The sequence below is a fragment of the Rana temporaria genome, chromosome 11 (assembly GCF_905171775.1).
Source record: "Rana temporaria chromosome 11, aRanTem1.1, whole genome shotgun sequence".
Taxonomy (NCBI): Eukaryota; Metazoa; Chordata; class Amphibia; order Anura; family Ranidae; genus Rana; species Rana temporaria.
Genome location: NC_053499.1, coordinates 41,552,609 through 41,577,640, shown reverse-complemented (window position 1 = coordinate 41,577,640; position 25,032 = coordinate 41,552,609). Strand labels below are relative to the sequence as shown.

Sequence of the window (25,032 nt, the reverse complement as noted above, 5' to 3'; positions counted from 1 at the left end):
CCACCGTGAGACAGATTATTAAAAAGTGTCTTTGATACTCTTCATGAATTTCAGGTTGTACCATTTAAATCCCGAGATAATAAGTAGCAATTCCTTCTTTTACGTCTTCCTTTTCGTGCAAGTCAAGTCTGGTAAATGATGCTGAGTAAGTTACAATGTATATTTCCCATAGAATTACTTTTTGCCCACTAGGTGGCAGCAGAGAAACCTTAGGAGAAGCATCCTCCCCAGGGAAGGAGCACAAGGGAGACAAGCTGCTATACTGACCCTGACACTACCCAGAGAAAGGAAAGAAGGGAGAGCTCTTAAGGTCCCTAAGAAAGAAAGCTAAAGAAAGTCATGTTGAAAGATCTGCTGCTCTAACGCAGACGTTTCCCAGAGAGCCGGCCAATGAGGAAAAGTTTGGAATCAGAAGGAAAGCACTGGACTTAGAAGCAGAGGATCTGGTTGAAGCTGGACTGTTGCATTGATCTTTTTCTCTGGCTGGCAGAGAACAGCCGAGTGGCCTGTGTAACCGATTGTCATTACATTTCCAATTTTCATCCTCATTGGAAAGATCTGAGGTTCCCCTCCTGACAAGACTCATGGTCTGTACCTTCATGGCAGCCCGGACTGCACAGCCCTAGGACTTTGGGTACCTCTTGGAAAGAGCCATGGAAGTTGTGGATGAGACGGAGGCTTTACAGCGATTCTTCGAAGGTAAGAAACAATGAGGATCACATGGGGAAATTTCTATATGTGTGACTCCATATCCTTATGGATATGATAGAAAAAACTAAGACTCACCATATACGTTACAATCTGACCGTATAATCTTTGTACTAGCAATCTTAGATCTACCAAAACTATAAGGACCTACCTAAACTTTCCAATCAATAGGTATCCAATCAGACAGGTCCTTGTACTACCATATACGTTACAATCTGACCGTACAATCTTTGTACAATTAATCTTATATCTACCAAAACTATGAAGACCTACCTAAACTTTCCAATCAATAGGTATCCAATCAGACAGGCCCTTGTACTAACATATATACGTTACAATCTGACCGTACAATCTTTGTACAATTAATCGTAGCTCTACCAAAACTATGAGGACCTACCTAAACTTTCCAATCAATAGGTATCCAATCAGACAGGTCCTTGTACTAACAAATACGTTACAATCTGACCATACAATCTTTGCACTATCAATCTTAGATCTACCAAAACTATGAAGACCTACCTAAACTTTCCAATCAATAGGTATCCAATCAGACAGGTCCTTGTACTACCATATACGTTACAATCTGACCGTACAAGCTTTGTACTATCAATCTTATATCTACCAAAACTATGAAGACCTACCTAAACTTTCCAATCAATAGGTATCCAATCAGACAGGCCCTTGTACTACCATAAACGTTACAATCTGACCGTACAAGCTTTGTACTATCAATCTTAGATCTACCAAACCTATAAGGACCTATCTAAACTTTCCAATCAATAGGTATCAAATTAGGCAGGCCCTTGTACTACATGCTTGTTGGAAGATCTAAAGGTGATTGTAACACGTGTGGTGAGCTTAAGGCCTCGTACACACGATAGGATCGCCAGAGGACAACGATCTGAAGGACCGTTTTCATCAGTCCAAACCGATCGTGTGTAGGCCCCATAGGTTATTTAACCTTCGGTCAAAAAATGAGAACTTGTTTTAAAATTTAACCGATGGACACCTAACCGATAGGTCAAAACCGATCGTTATGTTGCAAAAGCATCGGTTAAAAACCCGCGCATGCTCAGAATCAAGTCGACGCATGCTTGGAAGCATTGAACTTCGTTTTTTTTCAGCACGTCATCGCGTTTTACGTCACCGCGTTCTGACCCGATTGTTTTTTTAACTGATGGTGTGTAGGCGCGACGGACCATCAGTCAGCTTCATCGGTTAACCGATGACAATGGTCCTTCGGACCGTTCTCATTGGATGGACTGATCGTGTGTACGAGGCTTGAGACCTCAAACCAGGTCACTTTTGTGTTTTTATCGTTCTTGTGTCAAATCTTCCTTGGGGGGCTTTCGCATTTAGGATAAAAAATATACACCTGGGGAGATCAGCAGCTGTTCTAAAGGACAATATCAGATGCCTTCCACACAGAATTGGCTCTCTATATGCCACTTGGCACAGCAGCCACCTCTTGGACCTTCAACTACAGTTGGCTGGCGTATGTTTTCTAGAAAGAGCTAATGGGGAAAAGCTGATGCTATTCTAGCAAAAAAAGCTGTGGCATTTTAACCAGTGATTCAGAGGAATGCCAGGAATTGCCAATCCTAATGGCTTACTTTGGCAATAAATAGGTTAACAAAATAGGCCTGAGGTCAAGTTGGGGCAACAAGATGAACCTTAGATACCAGAAAATTATAATATATGAGAAGCATCTGTTTTATTGAGCTACCATGGGCTACAGCCATGTTGGCTACACATGCTTCAACCCATCAGCAACAATTCTTTCCCCTCTGATGAGACCAATCTAAAACAAGAAGGTCTAGGCTCAAATTTAATTAATTTCTCTCTACATCCATAGAGTGAGATCAAGAATGATCCATGCGTTCATACTTTGTAATGTCCATGCAATCTAAGAAAAAAAAAAATCTCACCTTTGTTTTTCCACTGCTGTAGATAAGAATTCTGCAGATCTGTGTTCGACTGCAAATAATTTCCCTTCTTTTAAAAATTAAATAATTTCCTGTTACAATACATATAGCTGGAGTAATTGTTAAGTATTTAAATAATTATTGAATTTATCAGTTAAATTCTTTTTTTTTTTTATCTGCATTGAAGCAATTATGTTATTCAAAATTTTTTGATCATTACATAATTCAAATATCTATTTTATCACACAGAATTCATACCACGTTAACGTTTTCTTTTATAACCAAAAAAAAAATAAAAGAACAAAGTATGGAAAATAAGTTCATAATATTATATAAATTGTACACAGATTTTGTTATATTTTTAACTCTAACTTTAAATGTGATTTTAAACATTTATTGAATGCAAAATCATCTGGTTGTGTTACTTTACCATTTTATTCTACAATAAAGGTTAATTCTGTACAAATAAAAATATATTTTTTTATATACAAACTATAATTTCATACTAATAGAATTTACATGTAATAATTTACATGGAACTATCAGTGCAGGTGGCATAAAAAAATCTAAAGATTAGGATGTTTGTAACTGAGAAATTAAACATATGTATCCAAATATGTCAGTTACTACTTATTTAAATATTTATCCAAAAGAAAATATGTGTTTATATATTCCCTGATGTAAAGCGCTGCGCAAACTGTTGGCGCTATATAAATCTGTTTAATAAATAATAATAATATAAAATGTAAACCTGAAATTCGGGATGTGTGTAATTTTAAAACATTTAATTTAAAATAGCTGCATAGGTAGAAAGAAAGGTGTCATATGTACAGGTAGTAGAAAAATCCAGATATTCCAGAACAAATACAGTAAAACCTTGGTTTGCGAGCATAATTCGTTCCAGAAACATGGTTGTAATCCAAAGCACTTGTATATCAAAGCATTTTTTTTACAGGGTATAAAAGAGAAGAGAGGCACCTCTAAGTGATGCTAAATGTTGTACCTTCATTAAATGTAACCATATTGCTACACTTAGAGGCTCCTCTCTTCTTTTTTATACTCAGTTGTGACATGACGCTACTCTTATATCAAGACATTGCTTGTATATCAAGGCAAAATGTATTAAAACATTTTGCTTGTCTTGCAAAACGCTCTCAAACCAAGTTACTCTCAAACCAAGGTTTTACTGTACTAAAAAGATAGATACATCAGTATCTTGTTTTGTGTTGATGGGAGCTCTATTTTTGTATAGAATTATATTTATCTAAGCGGTACATCACAAGCAAAAGCATACAAGGCAATCAACCCTATCGCCTGTTACTGAGATTTTAGGTTTTAGAGCTGCTAATTTTAGCAATAAGAATGCAGATTATGTCCTAAAATAACACTACTTTGCAGCCAGCCACACTAATATGGGTTGTTTTTAAAGGGGCTCTTTTTGTAATGCCACATGGAGGGATACCATAGGAGTCTATACATGAATTGATTGAACTTATGCCAAATGGAAGATTGTGTGTTTAAATACACTCAAATGTAATTTCTTTTATTTTCCTGCCTAAAATCCTGCAATCTGGTTAAGATTTTGTATGCGTTTCCACTTTGCCAGTGCTAAAATACAGCCGTTTTATATAAGCACCTTTCTGTCCATGTTTAAAGCAACACAGAACCCATATAGAGTGTACAGCCATCCATATAGGACAGCAGTGTGAATATGACAAGATTTGTCTATACAAATTGTGTGAATTTTTATTAAAGCAATCTTTGTATCAGGCTGGCATCAGATGAAATTCAGTATGTAAACGTAGAATTATTCTCTCCTTTTCTACTTTTCTATTGTGTGACTGGTCTTTTTACAAATTTATCTAAGATAATAAAACAATGGAGTCATCATCCACCATACACATGGCCATACAATTGTCAATCAACAATTCTTGGATGCCACTCTTTAATATTATTACCTATCACCATTGCTTGCGTACTTTAGGAACATGCCATTAGAAAGTTTTTAGTGTTTTTGGAATTGTATGATCAAGGGATTAATCACAAGTTTTGTAGGAGTTATTGTAGTGTGTGTTATTACAATGTAGGAGTTATTGTATTGTAGTGTGTGTTATTACAATGTAGGAGTTATTGTATTGTAGTGTATGTTATTACAATGTAGGAGTTATTGTATTGTAGTGTGTGTTATTACAATGTAGGAGTTATTGTATTGTAGTGTGTGTTATTACAATGTAGGAGTTATTGTATTGTAGTGTATGTTATTACAATGTAGGAGTTATTGTATTGTAGTGTGTGTTATTACAATGTAGGAGTTATTGTATTGTAGTGTATGTTATTACAATGTAGGAGTTATTGTATTGTAGTGTGTGTTATTACAATGTAGGAGTTATTGTATTGTAGTGTATGTTATTACAATGTAGGAGTTATTGTATTGTAGTGTGTGTTTGTACAATGTAGGAGTTATTGTATTGTAGTGTATGTTATGACAATGTAGGGGTTATTGTAGTGTGTGTTATTACAATGTAGGAGTTATTGTATTGTAGTGTGTGTTATTACAATGTAGGAGTTATTGTATTGTAGTGTGTGCTTTTACAATGTAGGAGTTTTTGTATTGTAGTGTATGTTATTACAGTGTAGGAGTTATTGTATTGCAGTTTGTGTTATTACAATGTAGGAGTTATTGTATTGTAGTGTATGTTATTACAATGTAGGAGTTATAGTATTGTAGTGTGTGTTTTTACAATGTAGGAGTTATTGTATTGTAGTGTATGTTATGACAATGTAGGGGTTATTGTAGTGTATGTTATTACAATGTAGGTGTTATTGTAATGTAGTGTGTGTTTTTACAATGTAGGAGTTATTGTTCTGTAGTGTAAGTTATGACAATGTAGGGGTTATTGTATTGTAGTGTGTGTTATTACAATGTAGGAGTTATTGTATTGTAGTGTATGTTATTACAATGTAGGAGTTATTGTATTGTATTGTATGTATAATATGACAATGCAGGGGTTATTGTAGTGTATGTTATTACAATGTAGGAGTTATTGTATTGTAGTGTAGGTTATTACAATGTAGGGGTTATTGTATTGTAGTGTATAGTAATACCATGTAAAAGTTATTGCATTGTAGTATATCATATTACAATGTAGGAGTTATTGTATTGTAGTGTATGGTAATACCATGTAGGTGTTATTTTATTATAGTATATATTATTACAATGTAGGAGTTATTGTATTGTAGTGTATGTTATTACCACATAGGAGTTTTTTGTATTGTAGTTTATACTATTACAGTGTCATCCTGCATGACATTTATTGGTTTATGTGCAGACAATCAAATCTATATGTGAATGGTATAATTTCATTCTTTGACTGTATTTAGTCCTTTATGGCACTGATAGTGACACTACATGTGCTGGAACAGCATACAACATAAGTGGCATAAAAAAAATTGGGTTGGATAGTAACATGTATGTTTAGGATTGTTAGTTTTCACCCTGTTCTGTTTTCGCAGTCCAAAGGCTGAAAATAGTATTATTTTATATTTTATCTTGTATTGTTTGCATATTTGGGTGGAGGCATATCGCTCATGGTGCTTCAGACCACAATATCTTTTTTGCATATACTATTTTATTATTATATGTAAAAATTAACATTATACAACCGATAATGCTTTCTCCTGACTCTCTAAGTAGATTAAGATCATTATTTGTCCGTTCCTGTGGGATACCACAAAAGCCACTAAATCCAGATGCACAAATTCTGTAAAAAAAAAAATAATTTGTGTACAGTGTGTGTACTTAAGTGCAAAATCCAGTTTTTGTGCTGTGTGACATTATTGAATTTATTTATTGTGTTATATGTTACAGACTCGCTTATCTTTCATTATTTGTCATTACTGATTAGGACAACCAATGACGTTATCAAGTTAGATTTTGCATTATTTATTTGCACATATGTTCATAGCACAGTATGTATGTGTGTGTTTCATACAGAAAAAATATATTTTAAGTAATATTACTTGTGTACATTATCTTGGTAAAATATATATTCTTAAAGAGGTTTTAAAGGAAACATTTTGTTCCCTAAATAGCTCCCTTTACCTTAGTGCAGTCCTCCACTTACCTCATCCTTCCATTTTGCTTTTAACCACTTAAGGACCTTGCCTGTTTTTCAGATTTGGTGTTTACAAGATTAAAAAAAAATGTTTTGCTAGAAAATTACTTAAAACCGGCTGCTGCCGTTACCGAGATATCCATCTTTAAAAAATGACGTATATATACAGTGAGGGGTCCTTAAGTGGTTAAATGTCCTTATTTCTTCTGAGAAATCCTCACTTCCTGTTTTTCTGTCTGTAACTCCACACAGTAATGCAAGGCTTTCTCCCTGGTGTGGAGAAAGTCTCTTAAGGGGGAGGGGCGAGCAGTAGTGTCAGGACGCCCACTAACACACAGCTCCTTTCTCTATCTGCAAAGTAGAGAGTGTCCTGACTTGCCTGCTGCCCCCTCCCCCCTCGAGAGGCTTGCTCCACACCAGGGAGAAAGCCTTGCATTACTGCGTGTAGTTACAGACAGAAGAACAGGAGGTGAGGATTTCTGAGAAGAAATAAGGACATTTAAAAGCAAAATGGAAGGATGAGGTAAGTGAAGGTGGACTGCACTAAGGTAAAGGAAGCTATTTAGGGAAAATAAAAATTCCTTTACAACCCCTTTAACCTTCATACATCATTCTTGGTATAATGAAAGTGAAAGGAACCTTTTTGACGACAGGTAATAATAAGCACTGCGTCCGGCCTTTGCCTATCTAAAAAGGAAACATACAGAAAATTATTTTGAATTAAAGGCAGTTTCCAATCAAAACTGGTATTATACCTGGGCACAGGTAGAAAAATCACCCACTGGTTTCTTATATTTCTTAAGGGTATCTGAAGCCATTTTTAAAATATTTTGGATAAAATGGTGAAAGGCAGAGCCCCTATTAGATATTGATTACTTGGGAAAGTGAAAAGATAGCGCTGAACTCACAAAGTTGTCCAATTGGTGTTGCTATCCAATAGCATTGTAAGGCTGCATTCACACCTGAGCGTTTTGTCGCCTGAAGTGCGACGCTCAAAAACGCTAGAGGGGAAAAAATACATTACTGTCTATGGAGATGGTTCACATCTCCACTCCAATTCGCCTGAAGCCGAACGCCTGAAGCTCAAACAAGTTCCGGACCCTTTTTTGTCGCGCGTATCGGGCGGTTTGGGTGTTTCTATTTCCCATAGAAAGTAATGGAAACGCTCGATTTAAGCGACTAGCGCGACAACGAGCGTTTGCTACAGGCGTTTTGTCGTTTCAATAATAAGGTCCCTTTCACAAGGGGCAGATTCTGTACCGATCAGCAGAGAATCAGCTCACAGATACCCTTCTCATGGGGGGGGGGCATCCATGTCCGCTCAGTTTCTGCAGAGTGGAGATGGATAGAGCCCACTCTGCTCTATCCGTGGCCGGGAGTAAATGGACTTCATTTTCCATTTACACCTGACTACCCTCCGATCTGATTTGCCTAATCAGAAAAAGCCAGATCCCCTTCCAGTTTTCTTTAGCAGACCGGATCGGACCCGGAGGTAGGCCAATTTATAGGAGGTAGGTCCCTTCACACCCTATTCTTTCATTTTCTTTTGTATTTATAGCCCAAAAATTGAGGGGAGGTCTTTCAAAGTGATCCAGATTGCAAAAATATGAGAGGTTTTAATCATTGTCTACTTATCTAAAGTGAAAAAAGTTTTGTCTTTGGATATACGTAAGATAATTTGGAAAAATCTTTGTCCACTGCCATAGTTATTTTGAAACTCAACAAATGTATTACAGTATCCAGCTGCAAAAGCAAGACCACTCTGTAATGACAGCTCTAGGGGGTTGGAGCACATCAGGTGTGCTGTCCCTTTAATTAATATAAACATTTGTACTTCCATTTGTCTGCATCTCTTATGCCGCGTGCACACGATCGGACATTCCGACAACAAAACCGTGGAATAATGTTTAATTTCTCATTAGAACAAGAGGTGAGGGGATATCTTCCGATAGGAGCACCTGTTCCAAGTGACAACTCTAAAAAAGAAATTCCCCTCACTTTGCGAATGTGCTTTCTCAACCAGAAATGTAGGTTTCCTCCAAAGATTACTAGGGGTTCCTTGGAGCACCGAGCAATTTCTGCCTCTCAGATAAGGTATTCGTGATACCAATAATGTTTTAAACTATCTGTAAGGGGGAGCATTCTTCCCACTGACCACCATTAAAGGGGCATTCTTCCCACTGACTTCCATTATAAGGGGTATTCTTCCCACTGACCACCAATATAAGGGCATTCTTCCCACTGTCCACCATTATAAGGGGCAGTCTTCCCACTGACTTCCGTTATATGGAGCATTCTTCCCACTGACTTCCATTATATGGAGAATTCTTCCCACTGACCACCAAAATAAAGGGGCATTCTACCCACTGACCACCAATATTAGGGGCATTCTTCTAACTGACCACCAATGTAAGGAGCATTCTTCCCACTGACCACCAACGTAAGGGGCATTCTTCCCACTGACCACCAATGTAAGTAGCATTTTTCCCACTGACCACCAATTTCAGGGGCATTCTTTTCACTGACCACCATTATAAAGGGAATTCTTCCCACTACCTACCTATTGTTGATAGATTTAAAGAATATTGTACAATCATATTGTAACAGGTTTGGTGAGCTTAAAAGAGAAGTATGGGATTTGGTATTTTTTTCAGAATCATACTTACCTATGTGGATGCAGCATCAATCTGATGCTGCATCTGTCCCCCGCTGGTTCTAAAACTGAGAACCGAGTGATCAAATACCGCCGATTGCTTGGTTCTCAGAGCTCCCTGAGCAGAGAGCTGGTCATTTTCAGTCTCCACTGTCTGTTTGGAGAGGCTGAGAGGCTGAGCCAGATGCTGAGGAGCTGAGAGGCTGAGCCAGATGCCAGTACAGGCATGTGGGTGGATCCCGACCCTATGGTCGTGATTTTTCCCAAGCCTGGACTGGCTCTGTGATGTCAGCCGACAGCAGGCTTCAGTCTGCTGTCTTCTGTAAACGGGTCACAGGAGTGCAGGATGAACCACACTCCTGTGATCCACAGGAGAAATACAGCCAAACAAGCTTTGCTGTACATCTCCTTAAGAGCCCAACTCTGGTCAACTAAATCTCCTCAACCTTTACAGTCAACTGTAAAGGTTGATCGCTCATTTTGGTCTTGAGGAACCAAAAAAGAGGATTTACTTACCCAATCCTCTGCTCCTCCCAGCAGCTGGGCTGACCCCCTCAGGTTCTTCTCCCCCACACTCCAGCAGTCTAGAGTTCTGACATCATCAAAGCCAAAGCAGGGTCCATAGTCCTACATTGGGCATGATGACAGCAGGGAACAGTCCACTGCCATAGCATGGGGGAGCTCCATTTTCCTTGGGAGCGGAGGATAAGGTAAGTGCCTTTCTTCTACCCTAGACAAAACAAGCTAATAATCCTTGCAGTGTGTGCAAATTTTCCTGAAGTTGGGCTTTAAGGCCCCTCCTTTTATGAAAATGCTGATTGTCTGGTTATCAGACGGTTCCAAAGCCAGGTCAGTATGCAGATCAGGAGTTCTGATTTCACTCTTTTTCATCTGCATGTTTATTGCAGGTCAGTGACTGAGCACTAGGGACTAATATTAAATATATTATTATTATTATTATTATTATTATTATTATTATTATTATTCCCATCACCTGAGGGAATTGGGATTTTAAAGTCTAAAATTATAACAAAAATTTGGGGGTTACCATTACTGACTTGTACTCCTATTATATCAGTTTAAAGAGCTAGAGCTTTTTTCTTAGTTTTAGATCATTGGTAAAGAGTTAAAACCTCTGCCAAGCTTTTATTGCTGTCTATGCCCCCCAGGTTGATTCACCATCCTTATTTGTCCTAATGACTATTGTCACTAGAACCAAAAGTTACAGGAAATGCAAAATTTTACAGATGTCACTGCAACAGAAGGAAAATAGAAATCTCCCAATGGAGACACCTAATCTGTTGATAACTGTGTTAGGGGGTATTTCCTCTCATTTAGGAAGAGTTTCTTTCACTCCCTTCTGTGTCTCTAAAACAGAAAGTGTAGGGAGCACTATTCCCTACTCCATTAAAAAAAATAATCATTTGTTTCAGCTAGAAATAAACTTTAAGACTAACATGATGACAGATTACAGTTGTCTTTATGCCAGGGGTCTCAAACTGTTGCAAAACTACAAGTCCCATGAGGCATTGCAAGGTAGAGTCATGATGGCACTTGTAGTTTTGCAACAGCTGGCGGGCCACCAGTTTGAGACCCCTGCTTTATACAGTGCAAAAGATTTTATGATTATATAGGGTTATAGTTATTTCTGTGAAAATATCACACACATCACATATATACACAGCAGTACAGTAACTGTAAGCTCTGAAGAAGGGAGGATGTCCTCCAGAAATGCGTCAGCCTACCATCCTTGGCCTATTTGGTCAGAAGACATCGCCCCATGGCTGGAGTTATTTAATACGCCTGTTCCATTTTATGTTTGTATGTTTTGAGTTTGGTTTTAATAAAAAGTGGTGTTGGTAATGCACTAGGCGTTTGCGCCCTCCAATGATTTTACAGTTACTTTGCTGAGATTACCCAGGTCTGCATCTTGTGGAGGAGGGCTGCATCATGTGAAGCATTATGAGTTGGGACACCTCCAGATGTAATACCATCTGACTGCTGAGTGTTTGAGTACTTTTGTAGACGTAATACAGCAGCAATGTGGTTATGTTGGTATCACTCTGCATTCTGCAATAGTCCACTGAATGGAGGATCTTTGCATAATTGGTGGAAAGAAAGCATAAGGATGGAGGGAACTGGGAGATCAGCAGAGCTCCTAGGCTGGGGTGAGTTGTCCGTCTCCCAGCCTATTTACAGGTGAGAGTGTTGAAGACTTGTGGTACCTAGTCTGTAAGGCCGTGCACACACGGTCGGACCAAACCGATGAAAACGGACCTAAGTTCAGTTTCATCGGTCCAAACCGACCGTGTGTACGGCCCATCGGTCTTTTGTCCGTCGGACAAAAATTATAGAACTTGCTTTAAAATCGACCCGATGGCCCGCTGACCGATAGGTCCAAGCCGATGGTTAGTATACAAAAGCATCGGTTTAAAACCCGCGCATGCTCAGAATCAAGTCGACACATGCTTGGAAGCTTTAAACTTCGTTTTTTTCAGCACGTCGTGTGTTTTAAGTCACCGCGTTCTGACCCGATCGGTTTTTGAACTGATGGTGTGTACACACATCAGACCATCAGGCCACTTTAGCAGTGGACCGATGAAAACGGTCCGTTGTGTGTACAGGGCCTCACTCATGGATTTAATTTAATTTGTATTTTTAAATATGGTGGAAGAATATTTAATAAAAAAAGATAACAAGCCCATTAAAAAAACAATTATCACTACATTCTAAAAAAAATCTAAAGTTGAATTCACCAAGGAACCAAGTTCATGTAACAATAGGTCCTGTTTTGATCAATGGCCCCGTTGTGTGTTAAAAGCATTTATTTTTAATTTGTCTGTGTTGGCAGTAGCTGCACCCCAGGCTGAAGCCCAATTTGTGGGAATTGCTATGAAGGAGGCTACAGCCAGCACTGTAGCCATCACCCCTTTTACTGTGCCATATAGATGTGCCTTTGCTTCTCTCCCTTACTATGGCAGAATAGTTTGTATTACTTCTCCTAGGTACACCCATGCAATAGAGTATGTCCTGGTAATGACTAAGCGCTAACATTTGCGCAAAACGCGTCTACCTCTTTGTCCCCTGCTCCATCTGTCAACCACTTGTCATATGAAACTTCAATAAAAGGATTTTTGGAAGGGCAGCCATCCGGAATTATTTCTTCATGTTTCACAGCATGCAAGCTGGGCTAGTATGTGACTAGTGTGTGTGGGGATTAACCAGAGGCTCGCTCACCTGGAGCAACTTTTCTTATTTCATGAGAGTATGTCCTCAGTTGCCTGCTCATGCCTCAGAAAGTTTTACAGTGCAGACTCAGTCAGCACTATATTGGCTCAATCAGCTCTGTCCTACAATTTCCCATTCAGATCATTTTGTGGAAGTTAGCGTAGAGTTTATTGCAACCTAAAATTGTCTAGAATTTCTCCATCAAGGGCCAGATTCTCAAAAGAGATACGACGGCGTATCTCCAGATACACCGTCGTATCTCTGAGTTGCGCCGTCGTATCTATGCGCCTGATTCTTAGAATCAGTTACGCATAGATTTCCCTTAGATCCGACAGGCGTAAGTCTCTTACGCCGTCGGATCGTAACTGCATATTTACGCTGGCCGCTAGGGGCGTGTACGCTGATTTACGCAAAATATGTAAATCAGCTAGATACGCGAATTCGGCTTTTCCCAGCGTAAAGTTACCCCTGCTATATTGTGGCGTAAGTGCGGCGTACCAATGTTAAGTATGGCCGTCGTTCCCGTGACGAAATTTGAAAATTTTACGTCGTTTGCGTAACTCGTCCGTGAATGGGGCTGGACGTAATTTACGTTCACGTCAAAACCAATACGTCCTTGCGGCGTATTAGGAGCAATGCACACCGGGAGATTTCCACGGACGGCGCATGCGCCGTTCGTGAAAAACGTCAATCACGTCGGGTCACAGAACATTTACATAAAACACGCCCCCCTGTTCCAAATTTGAATTAGGAGGGCTTACGCCGGCCTATTTACACTACGCCGCCGCAACTTACGGAGCAAGTGCTTTGAGAATACAGCACTTGCCCGTCTAAGTTGCGGAGGCATAACGTAAAAAGGTTACGTTACGCCCGCACAAAGTTACGCCAAACTACGAGAATCTGGCCCCAAGTCTGTAGTTGGTGGGAGTTGTAGTTGAGGGCAACCAAAAATTGTCAGGTAGTTCTACTCCTGGAATGGTGGAATACCGTCCCAGAAGCAGTGAAGCGGTGCCGTTTAAAGACATGGACTACCAGAATGGTAAGTATAGATGATCTTTTTTACAGAGCTGCTTTTTTTTAGTTACCACGTAAAGACAGGATCACTTTAAGGCCATAGACCTCTTGGCAGGCCAGTGTGGCTTTTTCACAGAACAGCAATCTACGACAATTTTCCTAATTTCTTCTTCTTCTCCTGTGTAGATCAGCCTGTTTTGTCTATGGCATGCAATAGACGGGCTGTCAGAATGTGACACAGTTCAGGTGTTCAGTGGGATGGAAGGTCAGTGTTTGGGAATTTAGGTTGTTTGTGACTGTTTATAGTACTGGCCTGGGTGCATCATATTGTTGAAAAGGTGCGGGGTGAATCTAGGTGACCCTTGGCTGGCGTTTCACTAGAAACTGGCCCCTCTGCAAGGAAAGAGTTACGGCAGTCTGCAAATATGTGGCATCCCCAGCACTCAGTTAATTTATGAGATAAGAGCTTGTTAAAAAAAATGGGCATTGGGAAAAATGTTTAGAAGAAAGGTGGGGGAGGAGTACAGCTGGGATATTCCAGGAGAGGCCATGTGTACAAAGTGTAACCCCTTCATTTCACCGTCCAGCCGCACAATTCTTATCTTCCATCTGAACTTACATCTATTGCATACAACTACAAAAAATAAAAGTCAGGTATCAGCACAAATGAACAGAATATGTTGTATATAGGTCATAAATCTAAAGCGACGATAAAAAACACAGTTTTAGAGCTTCTCGCTGACCAAATGAAGAATTTAGGAAACCGCTGACCATAAAAACAGATTTGGATTTTTCAACCAAACAATTCAGAACTAGATCGACGTAATTTGTACTTCAGAAAGAAATCTATTCTGTAAATATGATCTCCCAATCTAACCATTCAATCTACTATTTGCTACGTAATGGTAAAGATAGACAGACAGGTTATGCTGGCCACACGTGGCTCAAATGTTGGTTAATTCCTGAAGAATCTATCAGCGCACATCAATTAAGGAGAAAAATTACCTGTTTGCAAAATTTTTGTAACAAACTATGAAAACTGTTTTTTTTTTATTGTTTAGCGAAAAATATAAAAACCCAGTGGTGATTAATTACCACCAAAAAAAGCTCTATTTGTGTGGAAAAACAATTGATAACAATTTCATATGGGTACAGTGTACCATGACTGCGCCATCGTCATTCAAAGTGTGACCCGGGCAGGAAGGGAGTATATGTGCCCAGTAAGCAAGTGGTTAAGAAATAACAAAAATATTAAATATACAATTGGAAAATGAGTTCCCCTTTGAGGTGAACATATGCTGTGGGCTGATTCCTTTGTGTGAGGAGGGAAAAGTCCTTGGAGTGAAGTAATCTTAAAGTGGAGGTTCCCCCTAAAAAAAAATTCTAACAATACATTCAGAAGACTGGTTGAACTGCGGTTAGGCTGTTTTTTTTTTTTTCGTACATACCTTGATATCGCCGTTTCATCCCTCGGCTTCCGGGTATGATTCTTGTGGGGCTGGGCGTTCCTAGTTGATTGACGTTCCTCCGACTTTCCGAAAGAAGCCGAACGTCGCTGCGCAGGCGCCGTATAGAGCCGACTCTATACGGCGCCTGCGCAATGACGTTCGGCTTCTGTCGGAAAGTCGCGACGCGCAGTATGCGCCGGTCGGAGGAACGTCAATCAACTAGGAACGCCCAGCCCCACAAGAATCATACCCGGCAGCCCGTCTGACAGCTTCTGTTGAAGGGGCATGACCGAAAAAGGTCTGCTGATCAGCATCCAATCAGCTCTGACTGCTGTGTTCTGGCAGGGGGCAGTCCCCATGTCAGAACACAATATCTCAGCAGGAGAGATCGATGCACTAACATCGGAACTCTTCATCTTTTTTTTTCGTTCAGCCCCTACTGTACAGTCATTCACTGGGAAGCTCAGTGTGCCGTTGCCTTTCCTCCACCCAGCTCTTATACAGCTGAGAATAGAGGGGTTTTTTTTTTTTTTTTTAAAAAAGAGAAAAAAGGTATTTATAATGTTTTTATAGCCATACAAAAACGTTTTGCCTTACATTTCTATTTTAAACGGAATGGGTTGTTTTACAATGTGATCGTTTACAATCACTTTAAGATTAGTCACTGAACACCTTACACAATAACATTTACATTGTTGTTCCTCATTGTTCAGTTTCTCAGGGCTATAAAATGAAAAGCTGGAAAGTAATCGATCAAAGAGAAAATACCTCTACTTCCTGAAAAATGAAATGTATGTAGGTGTGACTCTTACTGGAAAGGTGCTACAGCCATGGAGTCTGGTCTCTGAGGGGGGGGGGGGGGGGGGCAGCCAAAAAGCCCCAAGTAATTCCTCATTTGAAGAGACTGTATCTCTTTTGGAAACAAATCCCTTTGTTCCTCTTTGCTCTTCAGTTATCCGTGTGTTTCTGGTCTGACCTATATAAAAATTCAAAATGTAATTACCAATATTGTTATATAGCAAACTAAACCTTTTATCCAAACTCAATTTTTTTGTAGAACAGACAAATACCAGGTTGACTTCACTGCAGGCTCTAATGCAAATATTTATATTCCATAAACCCAGGGTAGCAAGCTGAATCACTAACAAGTTTCACACGTACCTGCGCTTAATCATAGAGTATGAATAAAGCCCAACTTTATGAATTAAAAAAAATGAACCCTTGTGCTGGTAGGAGAGATCATATCACCCCAATTTTTAATACCTTGCATTGGTCGCCCGTTGGTGAGTGGGTTCAGTTTAAGATTGGCTGTTTTATGCATAGGATAGTCCATGGAGGTGGACCAGAGTACCTCCGGAAAAATTCACACGATATGCTCATAGTAGAGCACTACGTTCAGCGGGCCAAACGAATGTCGTTGTCCCTAGGGTGAAGAAACAGAGACGAGGAGGACCTGCTTTCTCGGTGCAGGGGGGTAAGGTATGGAATGATTTACCGTTGGTCCTAAAAAACACCACCAATTTGCTAAGCTTTAGGAAGAGTTTGAAGACCTTGCTCTTCCAGAAGTGTTATGGGGGCTTATAGGTCACTGCATCCTGGCCAGTAAGGGAGCTAGTGAGTGAGTGAGAAACTTATATAGCGCAACACATGCAAACTGAATCGCCTCTGGGCGCTTAGTATTCATTCCCTACTGTCCTTTTGCCTTCAGAAAAGATGGGTTTTGATTTTTTTTCTGAAGGCCAGGTGATTCTCCTCCATTCGGATGCTGGTTGGTAGATCGTTCCATAGTCTAGGTCCTTGGACTGCAAATCTTCGTTCTCCTTTGGACTTGTATCTGGCTTTGGGTATCTGGAGTAGATTTTGGTCGGTGGATCGGAGCACGCGATTGGGGTTGTGACTTTTTAATTTTTCACATAGATATTGGGGTGCATTTCCTTGAACACACTTATGCGTCAGACAGAGTGCCTTAAAAGTAATTCTGTCTTTTACTGGCAACCAATGAAGGGATCTCAGTGAAGGCGAGATTGATTCCCATGTTTTTTTCCCAGTCACGAGTAGAGCGGCTGTATTTTGAACAACTTGCAGACGAGTGATTTGGTATTTTGGGAGTCCGAGGTAAGGGGCATTTGCATAGTCGAGTCTGGAGTTGATAATTGTTCCCACCACGACTGCTATGTCTTCTTTCGGGATAAAGGGGACGAGTCTACGAAGTAGGCGCAGCAGATGGTGGGATCCACTGACTACTGACCCTATTTGTGCATCCATTGTCATGTGGGTGTCAAAAGTGACTCAGAGACTTTTGACTTTGGTGCTAGGGGTGATGATTTGTCCCAGAATGGGCGGCGGTGTCCATGTCGGTGCGGGAAATCTCTTTCGGTTGGCGTGAAACAGGAGAAGTTCTGTTTTTGAGCCGTTGAGTTTAAGGTAACTCTTCGTCATCCAATTTTCTATCAAAGTAAGGCATTTCTCTAGTCCGAGATAATGATCCTTATTGTTGCAAATGCGAAAATATAGTTGCGTGTCATCCGCGTAGGAGTGGTAGAGTAACTTCTGGTTACTGATGATTAAGCTAGATTTAGAAGATCAGAATCTCCCTGCTCTAATGAGCAGGGAGATTCTACGCATCCAGGCCCATGACTGCGTTTCTAAGCATTTTTTAATAATAATAATAACCCCTAGACATAATGGGCCAGATTCACAAAGAGATACGACGGTGTATCTACAGATACACCATCGTATCTCTGACTTACACTGGTCCTATCTATGCGCCTGATTCATAGAATCAGATACGCATAGATAGGGCTAAGATCTGACAGTGTTACACTGTGTTACACTGTCGGATCTTTTTTTCAATTTAAAAATGGCGCCGGGGGCGTTCCCGCTGATTTACGATAAATAATATGTAAATCAGCGAGATACGCAAATTCATGAACGTACACGGACCCGTCGCAGTGTTCTTACGTCGTTTCCGTAGCGGTTTTCCCGTCGTATACTTACCCCTGTTTTTAGCAGGCGCAGCCAATGTTAAGTATAGCTGGCGTTCCCGTGTCGACTTTGAATTTTCCAACGCCGTTTGCATACGCCAATTCACGAACACGCGCGTCGCAAGTCCCGCTCACGTCGAAACCACTGACGTCCTAGTGACGTCAGTGGGAGCAATGCACGCCGGGAAATTTCCCGGACGGCGCATGCGCATTTAAATCGGCGCGGGAACGCGCCTGATTTAAATAGTACACTCCCCTAGCCGCGAAATTAGAATTCCGCCGGGGGATTTAGGATCCGCCGTCGCAAGTTTGGAGGTAAGTGGTTTGTGAATTAGCCACTTGCCTCCTAAACTTGCATGAGCGGATCTTAATTCACATAGATCGAGCGGATCTATAGATCCGCTGAGCTACGTGAATCTGGCCCAATGAGCGTTTAATGTTTGCAGTGCGCAGGGAGGGGACACTGCAAGGGAGGATTTCCTGGTGTTGGGCTTTAAGCGCAGGTATGCATTAAACGCATTTGATATTTTATCTGCTTCCTACCCTGGTTTTTAAAGAATAAAGTCATTTGAATTGAGAACTTGGGGGCCATCAACCTGGTGTGAAACACAAAGGAAAAACAAGCGCCATCTGAGTGTGGCAGTAAGGAGAAAACACTTATTCCCTCTGTCTATTGTACCATTCCCTCCCTTTGCTGTTCATTAACCTGGTATTAGTCTGGTCTACACCGATTAGCCATAACTTTGTAAATACCTACTTAATATTAGGTAGGTCCCCCTTTTGCCACCAAACAGCCCTTTTGCAGCCCAATCTATCCTGATTCGTTGAGGCATGGACACAACTAACCATTGAAGGTATGCTGGAAAATCTGGCACCAAGCCATCAGTAGTAAATCCTATAAAATAAGTCCTGTAAGTTATGAGGCGGGGCTCCATGGATTGGACTTGTTTTTCCAGCACATCCCCCAGATGCTCAATTGGATTGAAATCTGGGGAACACGTTGAATTCATTGTATTCCTCAAACCATGCATGAACCATTGTTGCAGTCTGGCAGGGTGCATTTCCTGGCTGAAAGAGGATACGGCCATCAGGGAATACTGTTTTAATGAAGGGGTGTACTTGGTCACCAACAATATTTAAGTAGGTGGTAAATGTCAAAGTAAAATCCCCACGAATAGCAGGACCCAAGGTTTCTCAGCAGAACTTTGGCCAAAGCATCACACTGTCTCTGCTGGCTTGCCTTCTTCCCATACGGCATCTTGGTGCCATCTCTTCCCCAGGTAAGAGACGCACAAAAGAAAATGTGATTAATCAGACCAGGCCACCTTTTTCCATTGCTCCGTGGTCCAGTTTTGATGCTCATGTGCCCATTAAAGTCGTTTTTGGCTGTGAACAAGGATCAGCATGGGCACCCTGACTGGTCTGCAGCTGCACAGACCCATATGCAACAAATTTCAATGCCCAATTTTTCTGCTTTCAAAACACCAACTTCACTTGCCGCTTAATTTATCCCACCCACTTTCAGATGCCACTGTAAGGAGATAATCAATGTTTTTCACTTAACCTAAGGTGACCAGATCCTCACAGCCTGTCAAGTCTTAGTCTCTGGGCCCCGGCTAATACTGGGTGGGGAGGGGAGGAAGATCACTCCACCAGGGAAGGCAAGGAGATAAGCAGGCAGGCAGCTGGCCGGGACTTGAGCAAAGGTAGAAGAACATGTGAGCAGAGTTGAATGGGCATGCACCCGAAACTCAAGAAATATTCCCTCTGCTCCGACCAGCACATGATCATCAGAAAGGGGTACATATAATGAAAAAAATACAGCGGGGGTGTGTAATTCAGATTTTTTTTTTTAATTCTGCATTTTTAAATTGCCCCAGCCCCTGTTCAAATCCAATCCGGGGACAAAACCGGGGACAGACTTGGTCCAGGGACAGTGTCCTCAATCCGGGGACTGTCCCTGGAAACCAGGGATGTCTGGTCACCCTAACTTAACCTCTCAGTAGCCATAAGTTATGACTGATTGCTGTATACATCTTAGTGATGAGCTGGATGTGCGCACCAGAATTTTTTTGCCGGCAAGAGTGGGCCAGCCTGGACCAGTAACGTTTACTTGTTATATGTTTGCAAGCTCTACATGATTGTATTTGTTATTTTGAAAAGCCAGTATGTGCCCATACTTTTTGCTAGACGGTGACCCTATTTTCCCATCTCATTGATGCTGCATATTTTCAACTGAATGTGAGTAGTCTGCACTCAATAACGTAGGTGACAGATTATCCAAAATGGTGGATGGAGCTCAAAATTGCAGATGGTTTTCCACTCACAACTTTGACAAATTCCAGTCACCATCTCGGATACTTCTGCTAACTTTATAAAGTGGATCAGCCACAAAATATAATCCCTATGGGTGCCTAACCAGCTGTGCTCCCCATTTTGCCAAGGGGATACCGTGTCTCTCTTTGCCCTGCCTCTTTTTTCATACTTATTTTTCCACATCTGTGAAAAATTGAAGATTTACGAGGGGGGTTTTGTTCTTATGATATTATTTGGAATTAATTTAAATTATATTTTTATTTATTTGACTTTTAGATATTATTTTGGACAAATTTCCTATTACATTTTCAAGCAGTGCAAGTCGGGGAGGGACAGAGAGTTGGCATACCCCGAATGGTATGATATTTCTTATGTGTAGGTGCTCTTTTTGAAGTTAAGTTCTATTTGAGATGAATTCTATTCAATGTTGGTTGAATGGCGCTCATAGCACACAGAGCTTGTATGTATGTGTATAGTGACATGAATATTTTGCATGTCTGTTGCCATTTGTTTATGATCTTTTCATAATTCATCTTTAATACTTGTGCACACTATAAAGCTCTATACCCCCTGTACACAATGGGTCCTCTGGGTAGAGCTGGCTGAGCTTCATTCAATCCGTAGAAAATGGAAGATTCTTATATAGAATGCAGTCAAACAAAGCATCTGTGTACACAAGTATAAATGAGACATTTCATGTATACAATGCTCTTTATATATCAGGAAGAGTTTGGTTCTCAACTGTTATTTATGGGTCGTTTTATTAATATGTTCTATTTTATGGCGCCTAATAAATTAAGGGAAAACATTTGTACACCTGACATTACTTTGATGTCCAGCAACACAGGGAGTATACAATCCAGGGGAACAGGATGCCCAGCATGTCCAGAATAAAGTGTAACTAGAGCTAAAGTGTTGATAGTGTTGAATAATGTGTGGAAGGATTACACAATTTGGTCAATTTAATCTCTCCTGGTGACCTTTCCCTAAGGGCAGTTAATAGGAAATCCAAATTTGTACTGTTGTCATCGGAGGAGAAGAAATATTCCAACTGGGACACCTGTTCTGGTGATTGGGGGGATTTTCCAAACTTTGAATAGATTTATTTTCACTTCCTGTTTTGTTTTCCGAGAACCACAATCAAAATTGGCTATGAATCCACTTTAAAGCCTCGTACACACGATCAGTCCATTCGATGAAAATGGTCTGAAGGACAGTTGTCTTAAGTTAACCGATGAAGCTGACTGATGGTCCGTCGCGCCTACACACCATCGGTTAAATAACCGATCGTGTCAGAACGCGGTGACATAAAACACAACGACCTGCTGAAAAAAACGAAGTTCAATGCTTCCAAGCATGCGTCGACTTGATTCTGAGCATGCAAGGGTTTTTAACCGTTGCTTTTGCATACTAACGATCGGTTTTGACCTATCGTTTAGGCGTCCATCCGTTAAATTTCAAAGCAAGTTCTCATTTTTTTGACCGAAGGCCTATGGGGTCTACACACGATCGGTTTGGACTGATGAAAACGGTCCTTCAGACCGTTGTCCTCTGGCGATCCTATCGTATGTAAGCGGTCTTACAGTATTTTTACATGTATCGTTCAATCTCTGGGACTTCTTACTCATCTCCAGTTACCCCAGTGGGTTAATTGTTTTATATGCTGTCTTAATTGATTAGAATATGTCACAGAATATTTATAAAAATTTCCCCCACCCCGCTGTGGTATTGTATTCTGACAGCGAGGAGCCTTCCCCATCATCCGAATACAATGATCAATGTTGACGGCTATAGTTGGCAGCACTGATCATTTTGGAAAGACTCAACAGGCTTGTTGTACACAAATTGATTGATAAATCGACTTGTGTACAACCAGCCTGCCCATACATGGATCGAAATTCGTCCGGTCTCTACTGAACGAGCAAATTTCGATTCATGTATGGCCGGCTTAAGTTTCGAGAACTGTGGTAACCATTATAAGTGGAATCTATAACTTTTGTTATGTTTCCAACTGAAAGGAATGTAGAAGAAGAGAAATTCATCATTGTCAGGTTAAGGAATCTGGTATTCGTAGCAAGTGTGATTTATGAAAAAAATCACTAGGGTATGTATATGACACACAACACAGGACTAAATTGACATGGATGACATGGAGAATGTTCCAGCTTTAATAGGAGAAAATAAAATAAAGTAAAAAATCTTGACTAGGGAAACACATATGTTGCCAACCACTAAGGCCCTGTACACACGATCAGTCCAAACTGATGAAAACGGACTGAAGTTCAGTTTCATCTGTCCAAAAACCGACCGTGTGTGGGCCCCATCGGTCAGTTGTCCTTCGGTCCAAAAACAGAGAACTTGCTTTAAAATTGGACCGATGGACGCCTGACCGATAGGTCAAAACTGATGGTTAGTACGCAAAAGCACCGGTTCCAAACCCGGGCATGCTCAGAATCAAGTTGACGCATGCTTGGAAGCATTGAACTTCATTTTTCTCTGCACGTCGTTGTGTTTTATGTCACCGCGTTGGACTCAATCGGTTTTTGAACTGATGGTGTGTAGGCACATCAGACCATCAGTCAGCTTCATTGGTTAACCGATGAAACTGAACTTCAGTCTGTTTTCATCAGTTCGGACTGATCATGTGTACAGGGCCAAACTCCAAAGACCGCTATGCTCCCATATCTTTCTTACCAAATAGACCTCAAATAATCAGACCTGCACCATTTTGGCGTGAAAATTGGCCATAGCAGCCATTTATTACCAAATTGCTAATATAAAACATTTCTTTAAACAGAAACATACGGATAATAACAATAATGATCAAGGTTGCCAATCTTTGAAGGCACTACAGAACCAACCTTAGTTATGTATCTCTGGAATCCTTTAAAGGTCTCCAACCACAACACAGCCTCGGGGGCAATCCCAACTCTCCACTGATATGTCCGCCTCCCACCTACCCAGTTAGCCGACCAGTAACTAAAAATTCTGCCTTTATACTGGTTTTTAAAACCTAGTGCAGAAATTTTAAAATTGGATGAAAGATTTAGCACTGGGAAACACTTTTTGAAAGCTAAAAAGTGCATTTTATATACATCTATATAGATCAGACCAAAATGAGAAGGAAAGAGGCAGTGGCTTGGCATTGTTGCCTGCAACAGGAAGTTCCTGATAACAACTCCAAGTTAGAAACTGTACAACAGATTGACAAAATACTATTTGCTTAAAGTGGAGTTCCACCCAAAAATTGAACTTCCGCTTTTCGGAATCCCCCCCCCCCCCTCCGGTGTCATTTGGCAAAGATGGTGGCGCCTCCACACGAGAGCCGAGGGAAAGTTCGGCTTCGGGTGCCGACATCGTGAGTGCCCAGGACAGGTAAGTGTCCTAATTGTAAAAGTCAGCAGCTGCAGTATTTGTTGCTGCTGACTTTTAATACTTTTTTTTCCGGCGGAACTCCGCTTTAACAAAGCTGATGCCAAACATTCAAAAATAGAATTTGCACTTTAATCACAGACATGTAATCCACAGTTACACAAGGTGCAGTATTGTAGCCCTCTTAATGCCTACCTCAAACCTCCCTAAAAACTGAAATAGTAGTTTTGGGTAGACTGACCCTTTAATGGTATTTCCCCCCATCTAAGCTGTAGGTTCATTTATCATGTCTATAGGAATGGATCCATCCATTCGGTTATTAAGTCTTTTGTTTAACCACTTTAAAACCGCACGCCGTCATATGACGTCCAAAAAAGGATCTGTTATCCCGGGTGGACGTCATATGACGTCCTGTACTTTGTGCGAGGATATCTGAATGATGCCTGCACCTAGAGGCATCATTCAGATATCATTTTCTTCTGGCGGCGATCCTGCGCACCGTAAGAATGATCATAGCGGCGGTTCCGCCGCTTGATCGTTCTTATAGGCGTCGGGAGGGGACCCCCCCCTCCCGCCGCCATCCGGTGCTTCTCCGGGCTCTCCCGTCCCATCGGGGGCCCGGAGAGATGATCGCCGTCCGCCGGATGTGCAGCATAGAGATGACTGGTGACCAGATGGTCACCAGTCATCTCTATGACCATCGGAGGCCCGGGCGCGATGTGATGACGTCACGCCCGGGTACCCGTAAGTAAACAAACCACAATTGCGGCTAGTAAGAATGAGATCTGTGAATTTTTTTTCACAATCTCATTCTTTCCAGCCTGGAGGAGAGATGTGGGGTCTTATTGATCCCGCATCTCTCCTTAAAGAGGACCTGCCACACACTATTCCTATTACAAGGGATGTTTACATTCCTTGTAATAGGAATAAAAGCGAGCGGAAAAAAAAAATGTAAAAAAAAGCGTAAAAAATAAATAAATAAGTAAAATAAAAAATAAATAAAAAAAATTAAAACGCCCTGTCCCCGGTAGCTCGCGCTCAGAAGTGAACGCACACGTAAGTCCCGCCCACGTATGTAAACGTCGTTCAAACCAACCACACATGTGAGGTGTCGCCGCGTGCGTTAGAGCGCGAGAAACAATTCTAGCACTATACCTCCTCTGTAACTCTAAACTGGTAACCTGTAAAAAATTTAAAGCGTCGCCTATGGAGATTTTTAAGTAACGAAGTTTGGCGCCATTCTATGAGTGTGCGCAATTTTAAAGCATG

General features: G+C 40.9%; 1 protein-coding gene across 4 annotated transcripts in view; it reads left to right on the top strand.

Annotated features, from left to right (window-relative positions):
• The first annotated feature begins 236 nt into the window (after positions 1-236).
• MYRF (myelin regulatory factor) overlaps positions 237-25,032 on the top strand; it is a 197,909-nt gene continuing 173,113 nt past the window's right edge. For all 4 annotated transcript variants that reach the window (XM_040328424.1, XM_040328422.1, XM_040328425.1 and 1 more), the window contains exon 1: positions 237-699. In XM_040328424.1, coding sequence (XP_040184358.1) covers positions 654-699 — 46 coding nt within the window. In that variant the 5' untranslated portion in view covers positions 237-653. The remainder of the gene's footprint in view (positions 700-25,032) is intronic.